Raw genomic sequence first — 25,513 nt, 5'->3', positions numbered from 1 at the left:
CCATAAATTATATGGCCACCTTTCAGAAAGCAAAAATCTGTAAGTGTTAATTTTTCATTTAAGTTAGCCGGAGATCAACTTGGTTTTTATTGCTCTGTGTAATTTCCGAATTAAGTGACTTCACTGTGAGTGGAACTTTGTTATGTAGCACATCACATCATAAATTAACCCAAATGATGTTATAGATGTTAGCTTACACAGGTTGCTGCTTTATCTTAGAATGTGGGAAGCGTGCAGAGCAGTTAAACACTAAGGAACAGGGGAAGCCACCAGTGCTCACCAGTAGATAAACAGCACAATGAGCTGGCATGGTTACAAGCCAAAAGGCACATTCTTCCCCTGATTATGATTTGTTATCAGAGTTTCAGTGGAAAACATGCACAGGAGGACGGCAGCAGAGGAAGCGGGAGGCCACTGTGTCCGAGTGACTCCACCAGCCTGTGCTTGCTCACTGAGTCACTCACCTCATAGCCTTTCTCCAGCAGGAACTCAGCCAAGTATGAACCATCCTGGGAAGAGAAGGAAAATTGAAAAACGTCAGGCCCATCATGGCCAGTCAAGAAGGCAGCCAAGACTAGGAGTTTTGAGGAAAGCGTTTAAGAGGTTCTATGAACTTAAATTATGAATCATGGCAAATAAAATAAAAGTAATACAGATGAAGATGGTAAACACTAAAAGGTGTCCCACTGTTGACTATACATTTTCATAGACATTATTTCATTTGAATGCACAGGAAAGTGTTATCATTGTCCTACTCACAGAGAAAGAAGCTAAAATCCAGGGGATTAACATGGGACTAAAGAAAGAACATGACACTTCAGAAGCAAATGGATTTAGAGTTAGGTTTGGCTACACTGGTGTCTAAAACAGCGAATTTAAACTAATGTGCTCCAAGAATGTTTAAAACATGCAGTACCTATTTAGTCTGGGTCACTAAACTCTTTTCCCTTAGATTGTCAAATAAAAAAATGGCAACAGCCAACACAATAGCTATTCTGTATGAATGAATCAAATCAAAATATACCTATTTTTTTGACACGTCAGCAAAAGCATTTTTGCCACATAATTTCAACAATTAGTTTATATGCCATGAGATAAAAAAGCTTGAAAATCATGCATGTAAAATATACAAAATATGTGAGGCAAAGAAGAAGGCTTTCGTAAAACAAAACTCTAATTCTGAGAGTTGCAAAAGGCATCTCTGGGGAAAGGATGAGAAAGTAGTTATAGAGGTTTGGGGAGAAAGCAGTGTGAGTGTGAAGAGGAGGCAGAGAATAACAGGGTGCTGACATCACAGAAAAGACACCTTGGTGGAGAGGAGGAAGGAGAGCGCCTTTGCAGGGAGGCCTTCCAGGCACAGTGAGAGTTTGCTTCTAATCCAAGAATTCTGTAAAGTCACTAAAGAAAGGATTTTGGGGTGGGGGTTAGGGTGGGCGGGTGGTAGACATGATCAGATTTGTATTATTATCACTAAATATATGTGTTCATGCACACAAACTTAAAAGAAAGTTGTTTATCTTTTTTATCCTATATAATGAAAGCCTAATATGCTAAGTGTCCAGTCATCCAGTTGTCTGGTCAACCAATCAAAGCATAATATGCTAATGACATGCTAAGGCCGCTCAACTGCTTCCTATGATATGTACTGGCCACCAGGGGCAGACTCTCTGACCGGTAAGTTAGGTCCAGACGATGGGGACTGAGCGAGATGGGCCGGACATGCCCTTAAGCCCTCCCGCGGTCCCTCCCCGGCTAGCCAACCTCCCATGTCCCCAGCCCCAATCGTGCACAGGTGGGATCCTGAGGCCTGACCTGCGCCCTCTTGCAATCCAGACTGAGGGCTTCCCCCCCTCCCCTGAGTGCATGAATTTCATGCACTGGGCCTCTAGTAAAATAATAAATACTTAATTTATATGCATCTTAAATCATGCAGTTAATCTCTACATTAAATGAGAGTGTCTAGCCCGGCCAATGTAGCTCAGTAGGTTGAGTGCTGTCCTGTGCACCAAAAGGTTGCCAGTTTGATTCCCATCCAGGGCACATACTTGGGTTGCAGGTTCGATCCCAGGTTGGGGCATGTACAAAAGGCAATCAATGGATTGCCCCTATCTCCCTCTCTCACTCTCCCCCTTTGTCTTTCTAAGCATGTCCTCTGGTGAGGATTTTAAAATGAAAAGTACATAAGGGTGTCTGACTAAACACAGGGATTTTCAATCAGTTTTTTATAATTCTTTTAAAATTTTCTGAGTAAGAATGGTCCATTTAAACTAATATATTCCATGTGCCACTGGCAGGTACAGAAAGTATGAGAAATCGCCATTCGAAAGATACTATAAGAAGTCACCAGCCTTGCTCAGAAAATGAATTGCATAGACATTTTGCAAGCAATCCTGCAACTGCTCTTTGCTTTTAGTCCAGGTAGGTCCTCTCCATCCCATCCAGATGCACAGAAAGATGGGAGGCTCCAACTACTAGAAATTTGTTTACTCAAAAATAGCTGGGAATATTCAGGTTTTCTTTGATTTGCTCTGTTTTAAAAAGCTTAGCCCTGGTCAGTGGTTGGAGCATTGACCTGTGTACCGAAGGGTGACAGGTTTGATTCACAATCACGGGCATGTACCTGGGTTGCAGATTCAATCCCATGTGTGGGAGGCAACCAATGAATATGTCTCTCTCACTTCAATGTCTCTCTCTCTCTCTCTCTCTCTCTCTCTCTCTCTCTCTCTATCTCTCTCTCTACCCTTCCACTCTCTCAGAAAAGCAATGGGAAAAATATCCTCGGGTGAGGATTAAAAACAAACAATAAACAACAACAAAAAAAAGCTTAAAATAATCCATTTGACTTCAAAAGTTCCTATCTAATACACCAGGGAAAAGAAAAGGCCTTATTATTACCACTATTTGACTTGGAGACACCTACAAGTCCTGGAAAATGACAGGACTGCCCAGAGGATGTTTATTACTTAATTCAGAAGTCATACATAAATTTAAGCAGGATGACCAGGCAAGGCACACAGGGACATACTCTGTGGCTCACTAAAACCTCCAGCAGATTTTCTTCTGACTTTTTGACGTAAATATTCTGGTTTGGCAGACTCAAGTGGAGAAAAAGAAAAGTAGTTTGGCATATTCCTTTCCTTTCAATCTTAAAATATACACAACTGCTTAATTTTTATATATCCAATATACAAACTAAATCAGATGAGGGGGTTAAGTAATTCTGACCAGGACAAGCGGGTCATTCTCCATGATCATCGGAAATGTGAGAATAGTCAGTAGTCTTACAAATTGATCAATAAGAAAACAGCTTAATAGAAAAAGCATTTACGGTACGATGACTACTTTTATGTTAAGTGGAAAAGCCTAAGGAGTATGTATTTTTGTTTTATCTTGTTGGTGTTATCATTTTGAAGCAAACAACACCAAACTTTTCATGTTTCATAATTTCTCTTGGAATAAAAAATTAAAATACTTTATGGTCTAACACAGTTGCACAGAAGGTGGTGGTTTTCTTATCTTTTTTGAGGCAGAGGTGAAAGTGCTAGAGGCCCATGGGGGCAGGAGAGCTGTGATTATGTAGAAGGCTGATGTGAAACAGACCTGACAAGACTGAACCCTGTCAATAAGGTCTTGTTCTTCTCACCCAGGCCACATCTCAGACTTTCCAACTGCGCTGGAACATTCTGAACCAGTAGTGGCATGCACTTCCTGTTCACTTCCTTGCCAGGCCTCCCAAGTGATAGGGCCTGGGCAGCACAATGAGTGGGAAGTGGAGCACAGAGAGGTCTCCTGGTCTCTGTCCCAGGGCGCCCAGTTGGCCTCCCTTCGTCCTCTCCCCAGGTCCCTGAGGGGACTACGCTTGGAGACATGGAATCTAAACAGACAAGCGTCCCCCAAGCCAGAAGGATTACTGTTTCTAACTCCTCTAGAAGAACAAGGTTGTCAGACTAATGACTAATGTCATGGTAACTGAGAACCTGCAACCAACACTAAATTCTCACACCCAACTCCTCAGAAAGCAAGGAACTCATGGACTAAATTCCCAACTCATTCGCTATGAACATAATTAGTCTGATACAAATTCCAGCCTGGGTTCAATCCCTGTTACAGAAAACTTTAATTGGAGAAATAATGTCCCAATTGTGACTCTTAAATTTAATTTTGCACGTGGTTATTAAGAGCATCCATTTCATATTAAATGCTACATAGTTTTAAGTAATCACCATGGCTTTAACATTTTCAAGACAGAAATATTTTCTCATTTTTACAAGAACTCGGCCTAGAAGGCAAGCTGCCATTTGGCATCTGAAATAACTAAGGCACATGGAGGTTAGCCAACTTGCCTAACATCACACTAGAGACGAAGCCAGGATGAGAATCCACATCTCCCATTACTCTGACCTAGGAAACAGCCTCCTTCCACACCCTCTTCTCTACATGGGACATACCAAAACACATTTGAACCCAACAAAATAATAAAATAAGTGTATTCATTTTAAACCAAATTGATTTAGTCATTTTCCAGTACAGAGTATTTTTATGGATTAAACAGTGCATCTAGTTTTAATCAGGTGACCCAAACTCAGCGACATCTTGTAATTTTGGAACAGGGCACAGCGTCTGAAATTTCTCAGATCTTATTGGGCACATGCACTACTTAGGGAGCAGTGTAGTGTTGTTTGGAGGTGAACTTCAATTGGTGGTAGGTGTATGTTTTGGGCTCTAGAGCCAACGGGGCAGGGCCACTGCCCAAGGTTTAAAAGGACCAAATTTAGGTGTGCCTGGTATCTATAATCCCTATACTTAGGTATCTCTGTTCTTCACCTTTCACAAGTACTCAGAAATGTTCCAGATAAACAGCCATAAAAATTAAGAGTAATTCCAGCAATTAATTGGATTGTCTGTTTTCTTGGTATTGAGTTGTATAAGTTCTTTATGTATTTTGGAAATTAACCCCTTATCAGGTGTATCATTGGCAAATATGTTCTCCCATACAGTGAATTCCCTTTTCATTTTGATGCTGGTTTCTTTTGCTGTGCAGAAGCTTTTTAGTTTGATATAGTCCCATTTGTTTATTTTTTTCCTTTGTTTCTCTTGCCATAGGCATTGTATCAGTAAAAATTCTGCTACATGAAATGTCTGATATTTTGCTGCCTACGGTTTCCTCAAGGATTTTTATGGTTTCACAGCTTACATTTAAGTCTTTTATCCATTGTGAGTTTATTCTTGTGTATGGTGTAAATTGGTGGTCTAGTTTCACTTTTTTGATGTACCTATAGAATGTTCTCAACACCATTTATTGAAGAGATTGTCTTTATTCCAATGTATGCTTTTGCCTCCTTTGTCAAATATTAACAGCATAATGGCACATGATCTCACTTATATATGTGGAATCTAATGAAGAAAATAAACTGATGAACAAAATAGATCCAGAGATACCGAAGCATGCCATAGACTGATGTATTTCAGAGGGAAGGGCGGGGGGCGGGGCATAGGAAGAGATTAACCAAAGGACTTATACCATATATGCATAACCCAGAGACACAGACAATAGTGTAGCCAAGGCCTAGGGAGGGGGGGGAAGCGAGGTGGAGGGGGTCAATGTGGAGGGAAAAAGGGACATTTGTAATACTTTCAACAATAAAGATAAAATTTTAAAAAGGGGGGAGTAATTCTAGAAATTGGCTAAATCATATCTTGGCGGCAGTATAAAAACTACCTTAGACTTCACATCTATAAAAAGCTGATGGACAGAAGTTTACCCCTTCTCCCAATGGCCACAGAAGACTGAAAAAGCATAAACAACCCTCATCTCAAACCCACGTCCAACATGTGTGCGCCAGGTAGACTACCTTCCTGCAGAGAAGAAAGACTAGCATTTCTCCTCTCTCATCAAACATGGATAAACTTACAGCCCAGAAGGACAAATGAGCATGATACTTTTTTTATGCAACTTGAGATTGTGGACTCTCCGAACTGCATACTAAATTATACTGTATGTTTCTGCCTAAGCACCTTTTGGCAGCTTCTTTGAATAGAATAAGATAAGAAGTTTTGAGCTAAAGAAATCATGCCATAATAAAATGAATTTCTTTGTTTAGTTCATCTCAAGCATCAGGAAACAGAATATTCTTCTGTAAGAAGAGAAAGCACTACCTTACACCACCTTTTATGCTCCCTAACTCTATGCATTCTAATTACTCTAAAATAAGCATCTTGTCAGCTAATTGTAATTACAGTAAAAGTAATCTATATCTCCAATAAGAAAAATGCAAACACCTAAATAAATAACAGAGGGTGCTGTTTTGATTTAAAATTGAAGTTACCAAAGGGAAGATAAGCCATTGTAGTGTGAAAAGCCCAGAGGCAGACTATATTTGAAAAGTGTTTTAACCTGGCTCATGTTTGTAACACAAATCTTTGAATAAAATTTCTGTCACACTCAAAGAATTTAAAAGACCATAGGGATTAATTAATCCAACTCTCTCATTTTACAGATCAGGAAATTGAGATTCAAAACAGAGAAATGTTTAGTGTACAGTCACAGTTAGAAAGCAGCACACGCTGTATCCCCACAAAGAACAAGAAGGAACAATAATAAAAAGCAGGTCTCCGAATTCCCAGACTTCAGAATTTTTCACTAAATATACAAAGAAAAGATCTAAGATGAAGACACTGGTTGAATGTCTACAGTTCAGAACCAAGTAAAACATACCTTGCATTACCAAGTGAAGAAAAAGAACATAGCCACTAATTATCAGGAGTGATAATTAACTGATTGACTGAAAGACAAGCACACCATCAATATGTAAAACATAAAAATAACTCCCATCTCCTGTATTCTTCAAAGTTGAAAATTATTTTCTCAAAAACTGACTTCTACTTCCTTAAATTAGCCTCCTAGTACACAGGAGCACAGTAATTCAGAAACGTGATCAACAAGCTCTAAACAATAAAGATCTGATGGTGCCAGCAACTGAGATAGTCTTTCTGTAACCACCCCTTTGCGCTGAATGTCTGCCAGGGAGAGAGCCCTTCAAGCGCCTGCTCAGTGGTTGCACACACACCTTATACCCACACAGCAGGAAGAGAGAGTGGCTCTGCTGCCAAACTCTAGACCTGCCAGGAAATCATGAGCTGGAAGGTCATCTTACATACTGGTATACCATTGCCCTGAATATTTCCCCACAAACATGCTCAATTGCAAAAAAACGGTAGCCCTGGCCAGTGTGGCTCTATTGGTAGGAGCGTCATCCTATACATCAAAACGTCATGGTTCCATTCTCCATCAAGGCACATGCCTAAGTTGAGGATTCAATTGGGGCACATGAAGGAGGCAACTGATTGATGTTTCTCTCACATTGATGTCTCTTTTTCTCTCCCTCCTTTTCTCCAGTCTCTCTCTCTCTCTCTCTCTCTCTCTCTCTCTCTCTCTCTCTCTCTCTCCACTTTCTCCCCTTCCCCCTCTCTAAACATCAATGAAAATGCGCTTGGGTGAGCATTTTAAAAAGAAAAAAAAAGACTGTAATTTTAAATCTTATGTTCATGGTAAAATTTTTAAAATATTTACATGTGAAAAATATCACAGAGGAAAGAAATGATCCAAGTTTAATTTTAGAAAATATTTTCCCAAATTTGATAAATTTTTAAAAAAAATGATGTTTTTCTTTCAATTTGGGATTAGTATTGAGAATGAAAAGTATTTTTTATATTTGTGACCATATATTTTATTCCTTCTGAGAATTATTTATTCTTGTATTTTATACAGTTTTCTAGTAGCTGTATTTTGCTAATTGATTTGTTCTTATACGTATCTAGAACATATTTAAATTTACTAATTTTTATCTCCAATAAAAGCCACTCAAAAATATTTTGAAATAGGTTAGCAGATGTTCAATGGAAGAACTTCCATAATAACCTGGTTTAAAATGCACATTTCTTTCAGTTTGCAAATGATCATTGTAAACTCTGAGTTTAAATGGGAAGTAAGAGGACAAGCACCACAATGTAAGCTCCAGGTACATTTGTACAACCCAGCATTCTTAACACCATTCATTTCCACATAGTAAAACACATTTCTGTAGTTTAGGCAAATGCTATAAAGAAAATGGGCTTAAAGGTTAAAATAACAGAGCAGAAAGTTAACAGTTTTTAATAAGGTATAGAAAGATAATTTTTAATTGATTAGGAGGACAATACACAAACATATATTCCAAACAGTCCCAAAAATGTTTTAAAAACCTCAAAAGTAAGTCCAGAGACATTTATTAACAGTCTGCATGTGTGCTGGGTGTATAGAATACAAAGACATATCAAGGGTGAGCTAACCTGTTCATCTCCACATAAATAAAAGCATGCTTAAAGAATACTGCACCCACTGACTTACTTGCCTATTTAAATGTAATCTCCCTTAGCCTGAACCTCAGTGTTTTTCTCTCTCTCACTCTGCCATTCTTGACACTCATGCTAAAGTTTTTAACCCTCAGAGGAAAAAACGTCTTAAAATGACCTATTATTAGTACAAAATATGGTGATAAAAGTAATAATAATAAAGGTAAATACTTGTGCAGCATTGAGGATATGCCAGGCATGTTCCAAATGCTTTATCTCTATTTTATAAAGAACAACCTGAGATGAACTGAGACAAAGAAACTCCCCAAGATCTCAATAGCCAGAGCAAGGATTTGAAATATGTATGTGTTTGTGTGTGTGTGTGTGTGTGAATTATTTCTACGGCAATTTGCTTCACTAATGGGATCAAACACTCCATAATGATGGGCCTATAGGTGTTTTAACATAAAATGTGGTCTCTATAGAATTTATTAACAATGCAAAGTGTCCCAGATTAATGAATATCAAACACTCCCTTGGGTCACAGGTGTTATAGAAGAGAGGACAGGAAGGAAATAAGAGATTTAGTCCCTGCCCTATTGATCTGAGAAGTATCTGGGAAGCCAGGCATTTCCTAGCCTTGATAGTTATTTCACAAGCATTAGCCAACCCACAGAAGGACAGTATGAGAATATTAACCTGGATAGCTAATCAAGATGTTTTACTATCTGGAATACCAGTAGATGCATTAGTCATGGACAGAGGGTAGTGAGGCTGTGTGCATAAAAAAAAAAAAAAGCTATGAAATACTACCATACTTATCTATTCTCTACTAGAAGGCACAGTGCCCTGGAAAATAAACCACCACAGGTGAGCATGAAATCAAAGTGGGAAAAACACTAAAAATACAAGAAGCACAATCCTGTGGAAATCCTCCAAAAGATCTGCCCACTGGCCAGATACGTGCTGGTGTGAATAACTCCTTTCACATTTAAAATAATATACTAACTGAAAGTTTTTAAACTCAGGACTCCAAATACATTGACACAGACTTATATAGAGCTATAGAAAAGTTAATAATAAATTACTGATAAAATTTATGCTTAAAAATAATTTCTTAAAAAAATCGCAAGGATGAATAAAGAACAGCATTTTAAAAGAAAAAAAAATAATAATTTCTTGGCTCCACCAAAAAACTATTAGAAATGATAAATTAATTCAATAAAGTAGCAGGATACAAAATTAATAGTTAGAGGTCAGTTGAATTTTTATAAAGCAACTAGTGGCCCAGTGCACAGATTCATGCACATTGAAAGGAAATTAATTAGAAGGTGGCTAGCGGGGTGGCGGGGCGGACTGGGCAAGATGGCCAGACATGCCCTGGAGCCAACCTCCTGCAGTCCCTCCCTGGCTGACTGCACCTGGAGTGCTGCTGTGGCTCAAAGGGCATCTGCAGTCACCACAACTGGGCAGTAAACCAGATTTGGAAATGACAGTGCCCCAGAAACAACATAACCCACTGCCAAAGGTGGAATTGTGTGGCCCCGAGAGGAATCAGGCTCCCTCCTCTCTGGTTCCAGGGTGCATCACCTGAGAACTGCTGCTGCCAAGTCACCACAGCTCGGAAGCTCCTATGTTGAGCATCTGTTCTCTGGTGGTCAGTGCGCATCAAACCTACTGCCTGGTTGGATGATTGCTTAACCTTTTATATATATAGTTAATGAACTATCAGAAAAAAGAATTTAGAAAACAATCCCCTCTACAATTGCATCAAAGAAAAAATATCTATAAATAAATTTAACCAAGAAGGTAAAATACCTATACTTGGAAAATTATGAGACAGTAAAAGAAAAAACTGAAAACACAAATAAATGGAAGAATACACCATGCTCATGGACAGGAAGGTCATTAAAATGCCCATACTACCCAAAGCAATCTATAGATTCAATGCAATACCTACAAAAATACCAATGGCATTTTTCACAGAACTAGAACAAATAATCCTAAAGTGGATCCACAAAAGACACCAAATAGTCACAGCAATCTTGAGAAAGAAAAATAAATTTGGAGGTATCACACCACCTGATATCAAACTGTACTACAAGGCTAGAGTAATCAAAACAGCGTGGTACTGGCATTAAAACAGACACACAGTTCAATGGAACAGAACAGAGAGCCCAGAAATAATCCCACACCTATATGGTCAATTAATTTCTTACAAAGAAGGCAAGAATATACAATGGAGTAAAGACAGTCTCTTAAATAAATGGTGTTAGGAAAACTGACAAATGCATAAAGTAAAATGAAACTAGACCACTTTCTTATACCATATACAGAATACACTCAAAATGAATTAAAGCCTTAAATGGAAGACGTGAAACCATAAAACTCCTAGAAGAAAACATATGTAGTAAACTCTCTGACACTGTTCTTAATAACACTTTTTTTGAATATGTCTCCTCAGGCAAGGGAAACAAACAAAAAAATAAATGGTACTTTATCAAACTGAAAAGTGTTTGTACAGCAAAGGAAAGCACCAACAAAACAAAAAGACAACTGACTAAATGGGAAAAGATAATCACCAATGACACTCCTGATAAAAGGTTATTATGCAAAATATACAAAAAAATCACACAATATAACACCAGAAAGACATACAATCCAATTAAAAATAGGCAGAGGCCTGACTAGACCCTTCCCCAAAGAGGACAAACAGATGGTCAATCTATATATATATATATCTCCTATCTAATAAAAGAGAAACATGGTAATTGGCGTACGACCGCTACCCTTCCCATTGACTAATCAGCAAGATATGCAAATTAACTGTCACCCAAGATGGCGGCCGGCAGCCAGGCAGTTTGAAACTAACGTGAAGGCTTGCTTGCTTCAGTGACGGAGGACTCCAATGTTCCCCGCCTGCCTTGCCGGCCTCTGAGCCTGCAGTTTCAAACACTGTAACAAATATAGATGCTAAAAAAAACCCCAGAAACCAGCTTTCAGCTGGCTGGAATCTCAGAGCTGGAGTTGATACAGAGTTTCGATTATAGAACCGAAACAAACCAGATACCTGCTTTCAGGAGCGGAGGCCTAAGAGCTGGAGCCAAGCCTCAGAGCTAAAGCTGGCCCAGAATAAAATAAAAAAAGGAGCAGTTGGGAGCTTCAGCCCCAGCCTGAAAACAGCCCTCAGCCCCTCACCCAGACTGGCCAGGCACCCCAGTGGGGACCCCAACCCTGAAGGGTGTGTGACCAGCTGCAAACAGCCATCATCCCCTCATCCAGGCTGGCCAGGCACCCCAGTGGGACCCCCACCCTGATCCAGGACACCCTTCAGGGCAAACCAGCCAGCCCCCACACGTGCACCAGGCCTCTATTCTATATAGTAAAAGGGTAATATGCCTTCCAGCACTGGGATCAGCGGAGCTGAGAGGCCTCCCGGCACCGGGATCAGTGTGACAGGGGGCAGTGCCCAAACCCCCTGATCGCCCTGCGGCTCTGTGTGTGACAGGGGGAGGGGCCACAACGTCCCTATCGGCCCTGCTCTGTTCATGACAGGTGAAGGCGCCCCAACCACCTGATCGGCCCTGCTCTGTGCCTGATAGGGGGGAGCTCCCCAAACCCCTGATCACCCTGCGGCTCTGTGTGTGACAGGGTGGGGTGCTCCAACCCCCTCACCCCACGGGCCCTGCTGTGTGTGTGATGGGGTAGAGCCATAACCTCCCCATCGGCCTTGCCCTGAGTGTGAGAGTGGCGGCGCCCCAACCCCCTGATGGGCCCTGCTCTGTGGGTGATAGAGGGCGGCACCCCAACCCCCCCACCCCAAGGGCCCTGCTCTGTGTGTGATGGGGTAGAGCCATAACCTCCCCATCGGGCCTGCCCTGAGTGTGACAGTGGCGGTGCCCCAACCCCCTGATTGGCCCTGCTCTGTGGGTGATGGAGGGCGGCGTCCCAACCCCCTGATCCGCCCTGCTCTGTGAGTGACAGGGGGGAGTTCCTCAACCCCCTGATGGGCCCTGCTCTGTGCGTGACAGGGGGGAGCTCCCCAACCCCCTGATTGACCCTGCTCTGTGCGTGACAGGGGGCAGCGCCCCAACCCCCTGATTGGCCCTGCTCTGTGTGTGACAGGGGGTGGCGCCACAACCTCCCCATCGACTCTGCATTGAGTGTGACAGGGGGCGGTGCCCCAACCCCCCAATCGGCCCTACCCTGAGCGTGACAGAGGGTGGCATCGCAACCTCCTAATCCACCCTGCCCTGTGCGTGACAGGGGGCGGCGCCCCAACTCCCCAATCGGACCTGCTCTGAGCCCAACCAGGGGCTGCACCTATGGATTAGGCCTGCCCTCTGCCACCCGGGAGCAGGCCTAAGCCAGCAGGTCGTTATCTCCCAAGGGGTCCCAGACTGCGAGAGGACACAGGCCGGGCTGAGGGACCCCCCTCCTCGCCCTCCCCCCCCGAGTGCACAAATTTTTGTGCACCGGGCCTCTAGTATATATATAAAAGCCTAAGTGACCATTATGACTGAACGACCAAACAACCAGAACAACCGGAACAACAGCTCAGCTGACAGGCCTTTTCTGGCAGCCCACCAGCCTGGTGGCAGCCACTCACTCCCTCAGTGGTCCTGAGGTCCAATCTCCAGAGAATGGGCCAGGCACTGATGGACCACTGCCACGGGCACAATCCAGACAGCGCCACTGGCCTCCTGGAATTTGGCCTCGGGCACCACAGCTGCTTCCCCTCCTTAGACACTCTGCAAGGAAGGATATAAAAGCGGCTGCCTGGTGGCTCCTGACAACAAGAGGGAACATCAGTGGGATGGATCAGGATCCTGGGCCTGCAAAGGCATCCCACCACCTGCCCAGAGGGTCGAATACAACCTGGCCCCTCCCCCACCCCCCTGGGGACCCCAGCCATGCACAAATTCATGTGCTGGGCCTCTAACAGACATATAAAAAGATGTTCAATGTCATTAATCGTCAGAGAGATTAAAATTAAAACCACAATGAAGTATCACCTCACATCTGTCAGAATGCTTATCATCATTAAATCAACCTACAAGTACTGGGGAGGATTTAGAGGAGGGGGACCCTAGTGCACCACTAGCAGGAATGCAAATTGGTGAAACTACTGTGAAAAGCAGTATGGAGTTTCCTCAAAAATTTAAAACTAGAACAGCCTTGTGACCCAGTAATTCTACTTCTGGGTATTTACCCAAAGAAATTCAAAACACTCATTCAAAAAGATAGATGTGCCACCCAGTCAGCATGCCTCAGCGGTTGAGCATGGACCTATGAACCAGGAGGTCACGGTTCCATTCCCCATCAGGGCAAATGCCCAGGTTGCTGGCTTGATCCCCAGTAGGGAGTGTGCAGGAGGCAGCCAGCCAATGATTCTCTCTCATCGTTGTTTCTATCTCTCTCTCCTTCTCCCTTCCTTTCTGAAATCAATAAAAATATATTTTTAAAAAATTATATGTGTACTCCTATTTTCAATACAGCATTATTTACAATAGCCAAGATATGAAAGCAATATATGTGTCCATCAATAGTCAATCTGTATAAAGAAGAGGTGGTCACATATATACAATGAAATTTTACCCAGCCATAAAAAAAAAAAAAAAAAAAAAAAAAAAAGAAAGAAAACTAGCCATTTGCAACATGGATGGACTTAGAAGGTATTGTGCTGAGTGAAATAAGTCAGAGAAAGACAAATGCCATATGATTTCACTTACATATGGAATCTAAAAAACAAAATAAATAAACAAACAAAAAAGAAACAAACTCCTAGATACAGAGAACAAACTCATGGTTGCCAGATGGGAGGGAGGATTGAGGGGATGGGTGAAAAGAAGGAAGAGATTAAGAAGTACTAATTTTTAGTTACACAACTAAAACTTGTATAACTAGTCATGGGGGTATAAAGTACAGCATGGGGAATATAGTCAATAATCTATAATAATAAAAGCATAATATGCTAATTAGACTGGACAACTGAACGATCTTCCAGACATCCTTCCGGACAACCTTCTGGACGAAGCTAGGGCTATGAGGGCCGAGGCAAGCTGCCTCGGCTGCAAGGACTGAGCCCCTTGCATGAATTTCGTGCATCGGTCTTCTAGTACTGTAATAACTGTGGATGGTGCCAGGTGGGTACTAGATTTATCTGGGTGATCACTTTGTAAGCTATATAAACGTCTAATTGCTATGTTGTATACCTGAAACTAATATAATATTGTATATCAACTATATCATTGTTTTTTTAATTAAATAATTTATTTGTAGTACATATGTATATGTGCATATATATGTGTATATATAAATTATGATTCTACAAATTTTGAAAGTGGATATCCTCTTTCTTTCCTTTTCCCTTTCTCATTATCTCTCAAAGTGACATACCATATAATTAAAGGCTGTTTCTTTGCAAAGTGCATGCTTATGTAGTTGTAATCATCCAATTGATTTATAAAGGAAATGATTTTTTGTAGGTACTCACATTAAACAATGCGGCACTTTGTCCAGTGTTCAAGGCCAAGATTAATTAAACAGCAACAACAATAACAAAAACAATAAACCCTTAACTTTGGAAGAAAAAACATTGGACTGAAAAGAGAAGAATTATGAAATTTTATTCTTTACCTGATTTAATAACATTTCCTTCTGCATTTTGTTTTATGATTTATGTCCTGATTCAGGGAGGAAGACAAAACAAATGTCCTTTTGTTTAGTTTTAGAAAGGTCATATGAATAACAAAAACTGATGACTATATCTTTTCCCATTTCTCTGTACATTCATTTAACAGGTTGCTACTAAAATGTCACTGTTGATGACACAGAGTTTACTATTTATAAATGTCCTCACTCTTTTTACCCCAATTTTATTCAAGGATCTAATTAATTGGCACAATCCAGTTAAGATTGTTCTTAAAATATGTGCACGCTACGACGGAAATGTCACTTATCTGTTCCCTGGTGCATTTCAGACCTGCTCTGCAACTGGAGTCCTTACCACCCTGGAGACATTATAAGCCACTGAAAGATACAAAATAAGAAGTGAGATTTGCATAACTTCGAATCACTGAAAGACGGATGAAGCATATATACATGAGTGTAAATGGAGACATTTATAAGCATCTACTCAGAAAGCTGTGTAATATAAAACTTAAAAAGCTAACTAATATTCAGAGCCTGAGGACAGATAAAGAATGGAGTGTTTCAGGAATGAGTATAACTCAGAGTTCGTAAGTCACAAACAATGTTTATTTCACTGAGGTGTGGTGTTTGGGAGTAGGTTCAGCTGGTAAAACTCAATTTTGTGGGCTAGGTTATCTCTCTATTTGTTACCATCTATATATTGTACATTAGGATTCTACCACTTAGAGACGGTATCAAAAAGCATTGGGGTGGGGCATGGGGGGGCATATTTAAAAGTATGTGGTTCCATCACCTCTGCCTCACTGTCCAGTGTCACTGCCTTTAAGGTATTACAGTCCAGGTGCATCTCTAGATAGCTCAGCCTGAACACAAAAATGGGGGTGAGAGGAGGCGTAAAAGAAATTGTCAGATGACAGTTCAAACTTCTATAGGGCTTATGATTTAAGTTGTTTTTATTTTGTCATTTGGCTTTCTTTCACAAACAATAATGGTAGCTGTTATTCAAACTTACACGTTTTAAAATCTTGACTTAATAGGACTGATAGAAAACATTATCAAGATTACATTCTACTTGTAAAGGCAGCACGAGATGAATGGGGAGTGGGTGGAATGGAGAGTTTCTAGGTGAAAAATGCCATTCCGAACAGGGAATGTACATAACTTCCATCTCGGTCATAGGAGCCCCAAGCTCCAAATTTCCAATTTTGCCAGGGTCTTGGGCTGAAAGACACCTTGCCAAGGCATCTCTAATTCAGTCTAATGTGACCACATCCACCTTTTGGTCTAATGTTATAATATTTAAATATCAAACTACTGCTTTACTTCACAGCTATTGTCTAACCTAATACTTATGACTTATCTAGGATATTTAAGTATATATTTTTTAGATTTAGATCATACATTTAGAAAAGGTTGAAAGTATTTTTTCTACCAAAACACTAGACTTAAAATTCAGATAAGCTATCATCTTTTTTTTTTCTTCTTCTTTTTAAATTAAATCTTTATTGTTCAGATTATTACATTTGTTCCTCTTTTTTCCCCCCCATAACTCCCCTCCTCCCAGTTCCCGCCCCACCCTCCGCCCTCACTCCCCACCCACTGTCCTCATCCATAGGTGCACGATTTTTGTCCAGTCTCTTCCCGCATCTCCCACACCCCTTTCCCCCCCCAAGAATAGTCAGTCCATTCCCTTTCTATGTCCCTGATTCTATTATAATCACCAGTTCATTCTGTTCATCAGATTATTTATTCACTTGATTCTTAGATTCACTTGTTGATAGATGCATATTTGTTGTTCATAATTTGTATCTTTACCTTTTTCTTCCTCTTCCTCTTCTTAAAGGATACCTTTCAGCATTTCATATAATACTGGTTTGGTGGTGATGAACTCCTTTAGCTTTTCCTTATCTGTGAAGCTCTTTATCTGACCTTCAATTCTGAATGATAGCTTTGCTGGATAAAGTAATCTTGGTTGTAGGTTCTTGGTATTCATCACTTTGAATATTTCTTGCCACTCCCTTCTGGCCTGCAAAGTTTCTGTTGAGAAATCAGCTGACAGTCGTATGGGTATTCCCTTGTAGGTAACTGAGTTTCTTTCTCTTGCTGTTTTTAAGATTCTCTCTTTATCTTTTGCTCTTGGCATTTTAATTATGATGTGTCTTGGTGTGGTCCTCTTTGGATTCCTTTTGTTTGGGGTTCTCCGCGCTTCTTGGACCTGTAAGTCCATTTCTTGCATCAGGTGGGGGAAGTTTTCTGTCATTATTTCTTCAAATAGGTTTTCAATATCTTGCTCTCTCTCATCTTCTGGCACCCCTATAATTCTGATGTTGGTACGCTTGAAGCTGTCCCAGAGGCTCCTTACACTATCCTCGCATTTTTGGATTCTTTTTTCATTTTGCTTTTCCGGTTGGGTGTTTTTTGCTTCCTCGCATTTCAAATCATTGACTTGATTCTTGCGCTCCTCTGGTCTGCTGTCGGGAGTCTGTATAATATTCGTTATTTCAGTCCGTGTATGCTTAATTTCTAGTTGGTTCCCCAATATAAGATCGAGGGTCTCATTAGTTTTCTTGTAGATCTCATTAAGTTTATCGGCGGCTTCTAAACAGTTCTTGAGAGACCTTAAAAGTGTGGTTCTGAACTCTATATCTTCCATTGACAATTTTGTCCTGTTTCTTTGTCTCCGCATTTTGTTATGCTTCCTTGGTGCACCCCCTAGTGGTCTTTGTTCGCAGTCTTATAGTTAAATCTTGATTGTTGTAGCTAATTCCAGGGAGGGTTTGAACTCCAGGCCAAGTGGCTATGAGAATCAGCTGTGTCAGCAGTGAGAGAACTTCTGTCCTCTAGGGAGGTGCTAATCTGGCCTTTGCCTGAGGCTATCCGGCAAATGCCTCTGTGCAGGGCTTGGGCGGGGCGGGTCGCACAGGATCAACAGGGTGGGCCGGAGAGAGCAGTTATGGCGGCTCTCAGTCCTGTCCCCAGGGGCTCTGCCTCTCTGAGTCCCAGCACCCGCTGCAAAGCTCAGAGAGAAAGCTGCACTCGCTTGACCGAAGCCAGACAGTCCCGCTTCTCCCGTTTGAGTCTGGGTCCCTAAAGACTCGCCTGTATCTGGAGCTCAGAGTCTGCCACTCCCTCCCGATTGAAAACGCCAACCACGCCCTCCGCCGCCAGCCCACTCCGCGCACTCCGCACCTCAGAATTTGACTTCAGCACTGCGCCTCCTCTGAGTGTCCGTATGCGTTTCTCTTTCCTCCTAGTTGTAGGACTTCCACTCAGCCAGCGTTCCTGTGGTTCTGGGTGATGTCTGTTCCATTTTTTAGTTTCACTTTTGAAGTAGTTGTTCAAGGCAGCAAACTCCGGCGTTAACCTATGCCGCCATCTTGGTTCTCTCATCAGATAAGCTATCATCTTTTAATAGATATAGTTAGCCCACCAGTATGGCTCAGTGGCTGAGAGTTGACCAATGAACCAGGAGGTCACGGTTTGATTCCCAGTCAGGGCACATGCTCCAGTTGTGGGCTCAATCTCAACTTGGGGGCATGCAGGAGACAGCCGATCAATGACTCTCTTTCATCAATGATGTTTCTACCTCTCTCTCCCTCTCCCCTCCTCTCTGAAATCAATAAAAATATTTTTAAATAGATGTAGTTAACCCAACCTTACATTATAGCACATGTTTTTTAAATTATGTTATTTCTATCAAAATAATATGTCATATTTCTATAATTCCTTATGACTGCTAAGTACTCTAAAATATTTTCCCCTTTATATCTCACAGTACCCTGGTGAGGTAGCTGACATTATCTCCATTTTTCTGTATTAGAAAACTGAATTTGAAAAGAACTCCTTTGTTCAAGGTCACAGAGGTAGTTAGATAACTAAGCAGAACATGAGACCAATTTGTCTAACCCAAACTATAGTGTTATTTCCACAATACTTCTTCAATCACAATAAAAGTGTTTCAATCAAAACAAGATTGCCACAAAGGTGTTTTTTTAAAGCTTTTCAATTAACTAATAAATGTATATGAAACATACTGTTTGGTGCAAAAATAATTTTTAAATAAGTACCATCAATTACTTTTGCAATAATCCACTATTAAGAATGATTACCTAAAATAACCTCTCCTTCAAACAAAATGATCTTTTGTATGGATGTACAGTAGCCCTCCCTTATCTGCCATTTCACAGACATTCCTTTTGTTTCAAGATAGAAAAGAAAATTGTATATTGGAGTAAATATTACAGAAATATTTGTAAAACTCATCCATGACTCTACCAATGAATTCTGGCAAGAACCCAAGGTCACTGCCTTCTCTGTCTTCTCTTTCATTCAGCAGGTCTGTAAACTGGCATTGACTCACAGATTTCCATGTGCTGATGGAACAATTTTAACTTGGAATCTATGACACTTTTCAGAGTTTGTTTCAGAATGTAGTAGAAGGAAGCAATAAGAGAAAAAACAGTTTGTTGTTTTCAAATTCTAGTAAGTGGATAGTTAAACTAACATAGCTGCAGTGTTACCTGTTGTGACAGAAATTGATTTATTCCTATCCATCTAAAATTCTTCTTTGACACATGTAAGACATTCAAAGATATCTATGCTACAAATTTGGTAGTTTAGGCCACAAATTAACAACATTTCTTTGTAAATGTTTTAATCTTTTGAGACAAGGGTATCTCATGTGTTTACCTGGCAGCAACTCATATGTCACGCAACTAGTGTACAGCTAAAGGAAAGTACTTGAAATTCCTCAAAATTCAGATAAATTAATCTTTGATACTGTTAGAAAGACCTTGTATTCTACAGGCAATTGTTTGGTGATTTAATTATATGCTTTGAGATTTTGTAAAACATATCTTTGTGTTTTCTCATAATTTTCTAATAAAACATCAGTAACTAAAATGATTTATTTTGCCATCTCACCACCTAAAAAAGGTTACACCCTGATGGAGTAGCTCAGTTAGTTAGAGAATCATCCTGATATCCTGATACTCCAAGGTTTCAGGTTTGATCCCTAGTCAGGGCACATACAAGAAGCAACCAATGAATGAATAAGCAAGTGGAACAACAAATCGATGTTTCTCTCCCTCTTTCTCTCTCTTCAAATCAATTAAAAGATAAAAATGGTTACCTCTTTTGTGAATTAATTCAAGCCATTTTACAGATAGATGAAGTTACAAGTTCACATCCTGTTAAAAGTTTTAAATTTGTTAGATATTTAATTCAGATTTCTGACACCAAAATGGTTAAATTCCTTTTTACCATTGAGAGAAAATGTCTAACCAAATCCACTATGGATTTGTCAAAAATACCCTTTAGTACTACCTACTTTATTTTCTTTAAATTTTATTTACACAACAAACAGCTTTTCTGTTTTGCAGTCCTGGAATTTCCTGGTCTCTTTGTCTTCACTGCTCTGATCAGAGTACTAGTTTCTGCATCTACTCAATTCTGCAGCAGTAATGTGCTCTTGTTTTACATTTTAAAACTGGTCTATACTTATGTTTAACTAGAAAAATAATTATGTTGTAATTAAAATTACAAACATTTTGGCTTCAATACCAACAACTATATCTATGTATCATTGTAAGTCATGCTTTCTGCATAATATATTCAAATAAGTACATTACACTGTTAGCTAGAACACAGAAAAAAAATCCAAGGTGAATAAATTAGTTGACACCAGCAAGAACTGTGTGAAATATAGTCACACAGTTTCAAGTGAAATACAGGCATATCAAAACAAAAAAAGTTTTATTTAAATATATTTTATATATTGCTTCCATTTTTTAAAATTCTGTTCCTCAGACATGAGGGACACATTCAATAACTACCTATGGCTATGGCTACAATTTTGGACACAGCAGTGACATTTATTAACTTATGTGTAGCTCACAACAGCTCTTTATTTACTCTAATTATCCTCCCATTACAGACAATGAAACTTAGGCAGAAACAATTAAGTGATAGATACCTTTTTTAAAATCACACAGTTATTAACCAGATAGTCTGTCTCCAGAGACTTGCCCATTCCCAAAGACCAAGGGCACGGAGTTTAATGAGAGATGACATAAAAGATACAAGGTGTGTTAAAAATATCAACCAAACTACTTTAAAAGCAGGGAGCCAAGACTGGTAGGAAGGCGTTGTGAAAGAGTAGAAAGATTTGAGTTTAAAGATAAATGCTATAGATGGAAAGAAAAGCTATTTGTGGCAAAGAGGAATGGGTGCAACAAGTGCAAGCAGAGTGCGACTTGGGCATGAATGGACAAAGTGATCAGCTATTCAGTTATTGTGGAGGCTAAATAACGTCCCCTCCCAAAGACACAGTAGTATTGCAAGCACTGGAATCTACAAATGCTATCTTATATCAAAAACAGTCTGCCGACAATGTAACAAGAATCTTTAGATAGGGTATCATTTTGGATTATCTGGGCTCTGAATCCAATCACCAGTGTCCTTATAAAAGTAAGCACAGAGAAATTTTACACAGATAACAGAGAAGTCACACAGAGAGAAGGAGACCATGTGACCGCAGAAACAGGTAGTAGCGATGCTACCACAAGTCAAGGGATACCAACAGCCACCAAAACTGGAAGAGCCTCTAGAAAGAGCACTGTGCTGACAACACCTGGCCCCCAGACTATGAGGGGATAAATCTGTTGTTTTAAGCCATCCAGTTTGTGGCAACTTAGTACAGCAGACCTAGGAAGCTAAGGACCTCTCAAAATCTTGAGCAAGCAAATGTACCTTGTGAATCAACAAGAGGGGAATATAGAAAGCAGTATTTCCCAATTTATTTAATGACAGAATCCCCCACTCCTCTGAGGGATAGGACTGGTGGTGAAAGAGAACATCTGTTAATATCTGGCAGACCTAGGATTCCTCTAACAAAGTCTGGAAAATCCTGACCTAAGACATTCTGGAAGGCACTGAATTCAGGCAAAATAGTATAAACTGTATTCAACCAATACAGAACCACTAAAGATTTTTGGGAAATGTTCCAACAAGGTAGTCATTTGGGGTGAGGTGACCAAAGACGCTATGAACCTGGATTCCAGATGACTCAAAGTGACAGAATACACTGCTTTGGGAAATACAACAAGAACCAGCTGCACTATCTGTCCCATTTAACAATACAGTAGGTTTACTGGACTCTGCCCTGATGAAACCACAACCTCCCAAAAGTACTCAAGTCTTTTCAGGGACACTGACAAGCTTAAGCGGCTTTGGAAGGTGACAAATGAGAAATGGCATAAAAAAAAAAATGAAAGAAGCATTGTTCCCAGGGAACAATAGTCAAACAAAATAGCAGTACCTTCAAGTAACTGAAGGGCTAAATAAAACAGAAAAAAATGAAGTACAAAGATTCAATAAAAACAATAATAAAATATTAAAGGGGGATGGGACTGGCTCAACACATTGCCTTCCATGGCATTTTTCAGTAAGGAGATACTCTTGGGGAGATAGTTGTTAGGAGGAGAAAATCCACACTGGATAGGAAACTGGTCCAGAAAACCAATAAGCTTCCTCCAACTCTAAGATTCCATACCCATAATGGGCCACAGACGTATTTGTCACACCCACATGCATAGCTGGAAAAACAACTGAATAAATAGTATGTTAAACTAGGGGTGAAATACCAAATATTTAATAATCTGTATAGCACAGGCACTAACCCACAGGAATGGTTGCCAGCTTATGTGCATACAGGTGGAAACCTAAAAGATAAATTTTAGCCTTCATAAAACTGCTAACAGTGACCTGTAGTTGAATATGGATTCTGGGTACCCAGGAATACAGAGGGAGGATGACAAAATCAACAGCACATATGAATTGACAATAGGTCCCCAGTCTTAGGAAAGCACAAGATGGAAAGGGTGAATGACCAGATAGCCTAAAAGTCACCTTCCATACACTGGGCATCTGACAACAACCTACCAGAAGCTACATTCCTGGCCCCGCAGCCATACCCTGTGGCCCCACAGTCTCCAAGTGTCTGCTTGGCACCTTTTGCAAACATTAATCCATGCCAAAAGGTCTGGGTTTATTTCTGGTTGCATTCTCAGTCTCTGTCTGTGTCCCTCTCCTTTTCCCTTCTCTCCCCTCATCTTCCAACCCCAGCATAAATTTGGGTTCCACTGGTTTCAGGCTAATAATATCCATTTGGCAGCAACTGTCTAATAGGTTAATGGACAACAATGAGCATTTGTATTTTCTTACAAGGTGGAGATCAATTATGGCACTTGAACAAAGACCTCATTATCTAAATTTTATTGCACGTTTACTACAAGCAAGTTTCAATTTTATGGTTTAATTTTTAGGCCTTAAGACAAAAAGGGGGAAAATACATGTTCATATTTGAAGGGCTTTTTTCTAAAACCATAACAACATCAGGCTAAAAAGAGGACCTGTTATGGGCTGAATTGTGTCCCTCTGAAAATTTTTATGTTGAAGTCCTAACCCTAGTACCTCAAATTGTGACCTTCTTTGGAAATAGGATTGTTGCAGATGAAATTAGCTAAGATCAAACCACATTAGAGTAGGATAGGCTCTAAACCTGCTATCCTATATAATAAAGAGGTAATATGAAAATTGACCGTCACTCCCTCGCACAAGATGGCTGCCCCCATGTGGTCAAACATGGCCGGCAGGGGAAGGCAGTTGGGGGCGACCAGGCTGGCAGGGGAGGGCAGTTGGGGTTGACTGGGCCAGCAAGGGAGGGCAGTTGGGGGCAATCAGGCCGGCAGGGGAGGGCAGTTGGGGGCAATCAGGCCAGCAGAGGAGCAGTTATGGATCGATCAGGCTGGCAGGGGAGTAGTTAGGGGGCAAACAGGCAGGCAGGCGAGCAGTTGGGAGCCAGCAGTCCCGGATTGTGAGAAGGATGTCTGACTGTCTGTTTAGCCCAATCCCCAAGGAGTCCCAGATTGAAGAGGGTGCAGGCTGGACACCCCCCATCTCCCAAAGCACGAATTTCATGCACCAGGCCTCTAGTAACTTATAAAAAGGGGAAATTTGGACCCACACAGGGAGAACATCATGTGAAGATGAAGGCAAACACTGAGGTGATGCTTACAGAAGCCAAATCACCAAATAAACCACCAAAAGTAAGGTGCTGGAGGCTAATTCCAGCAGGTCAAGAAGTTCATCAAAATGCAAGTAGTTCATCAAAAGGTTGATGGAACCTTGAGGCTTCAGCAGGGTTGAATACATATTATTGCCTACTGGAACAGCCAAAAGCATTTCCCCAAAACTGAATTTACATTGCCTGCTGCCAGACAGCTGAGGGCATTTTAATCTACATGTTATTGCCTCCTGTTGGCCAAACACCTGAACAGCTGAAGGCAGTTAGTTCCCCAACCTGACAATGCCTACTGTATACTAAACCTTGCCTTTGACAGGTATATCTACTTTGCTACAGGGCAAAATGTGGGAATAAAAAGAGCGCTAGGTCCAGAGATAGGGAGAACTTAGCTACTACAGCTAAGCTTCCTCTGGCTCCCTCATGGGTTACAAATTCATATTATATTTCTAGTCTCTTTATTAATTTACATGCAGCACCTTCTTCAGATTCCTGAACCCTTCTAGATGCTGGGAAAGACCCCTGGAATAAGGGGTGAGTCCTGGAGCAGATTCTCTCTCATGGCCCTCAGAAGGAACCAACCCTGCTGACCCGTTGATCTCAGACTTTTAGCTTCTAAAACTTAGAGAAAATACATTTCTGTTGTTTAATTAACCCACCTGTGGTACTCTATCGTGGCAGACCTAGCAAACTAATACAAGATCCAAAAGAATGAGGAGTGGCAAACAAAAGGTCAGACAGTCCTGGGGTATAAAATTTTAGAGAAAAGATTTTCTGCTCCTTGCACTTCTAGTTGGCTGTCAGGAAATTCCACGTTAAAGCCAACGCAGCCCTTTCTCCCCTGCTCTGCCTGCAGGCCACATAATCCCTCCTTTGGGCTCCATAATCCATCCTCCTTGAGCTTCACACAGGCTGCTCCCTCCTCCTCAATTCTCCTGACCATCCCTGTCTCTCACTTGTCCACTCAGTGTAATTCCCATAACTCTAGATGTCAGTTCAACAATCATTTCTTCAGAAAATCCCTCCTGATCTGCTCCACCCTGAGACAGATGCCAGAAACACTCAAAGCACACAGTTCTCTCCTGCATAGCTAAGTCACATGTCTCATTTTGAGTCAGTGACAATGTATTACATGCCTTCCCCACTGGACTGTAGGGCCCGTGAGGACAGGACCATGGCTGCTCTGCTCATCACGATCCACACACTCAACATGCTCACAGGATCATAACACAGCAGCACACATTTGCTCAACAAAGTAAAACTCAATGTCTTTGGGCTTCTAATCTCACAGGTCCTAAGCCCCAGTAGACTGCAACTTATATGTCAAAACTGTCTTATTCATCAACTTGGCCTCTTTGTCTAAAAACAAAAAGTATAATCACTGCCAATCAAAGAGCACTAAAGACTTTTGTTGTTGCTGATTTTGAAAGAGAGAGAAAAATTAAC

At 40.8% G+C, this 25,513-nt stretch overlaps 1 protein-coding gene across 2 annotated transcripts in view; it reads right to left on the bottom strand.

The window, feature by feature from the left end:
* Window positions 1-25,513, bottom strand: part of GMDS (GDP-mannose 4,6-dehydratase) — a 694,374-nt gene that overhangs the window by 536,617 nt on the left and 132,244 nt on the right. The window contains exons 1-2 of one of the 2 annotated variants that reach the window (XM_036350689.1): window positions 14,971-15,312; window positions 465-509 (exon numbers count right to left, since the gene is read on the bottom strand). In XM_036350689.1, the coding sequence (XP_036206582.1) occupies window positions 465-509; window positions 14,971-14,997 (72 nt within the window). In that variant the 5' untranslated portion in view covers window positions 14,998-15,312. Of the gene's footprint in view, window positions 1-464; window positions 510-14,970; window positions 15,313-25,513 lie in introns of those variants that run through there. The other variant, XM_036350688.1, reaches the window with a different exon arrangement.

This window comes from Myotis myotis, unplaced genomic scaffold (assembly GCF_014108235.1).
Source record: "Myotis myotis isolate mMyoMyo1 unplaced genomic scaffold, mMyoMyo1.p scaffold_m19_p_2, whole genome shotgun sequence".
NCBI classification, from domain to species: Eukaryota; Metazoa; Chordata; class Mammalia; order Chiroptera; family Vespertilionidae; genus Myotis; species Myotis myotis.
Note: the sequence above shows the minus strand (reverse complement) of the source record. Positions and strands in the feature narration are given on the sequence as shown.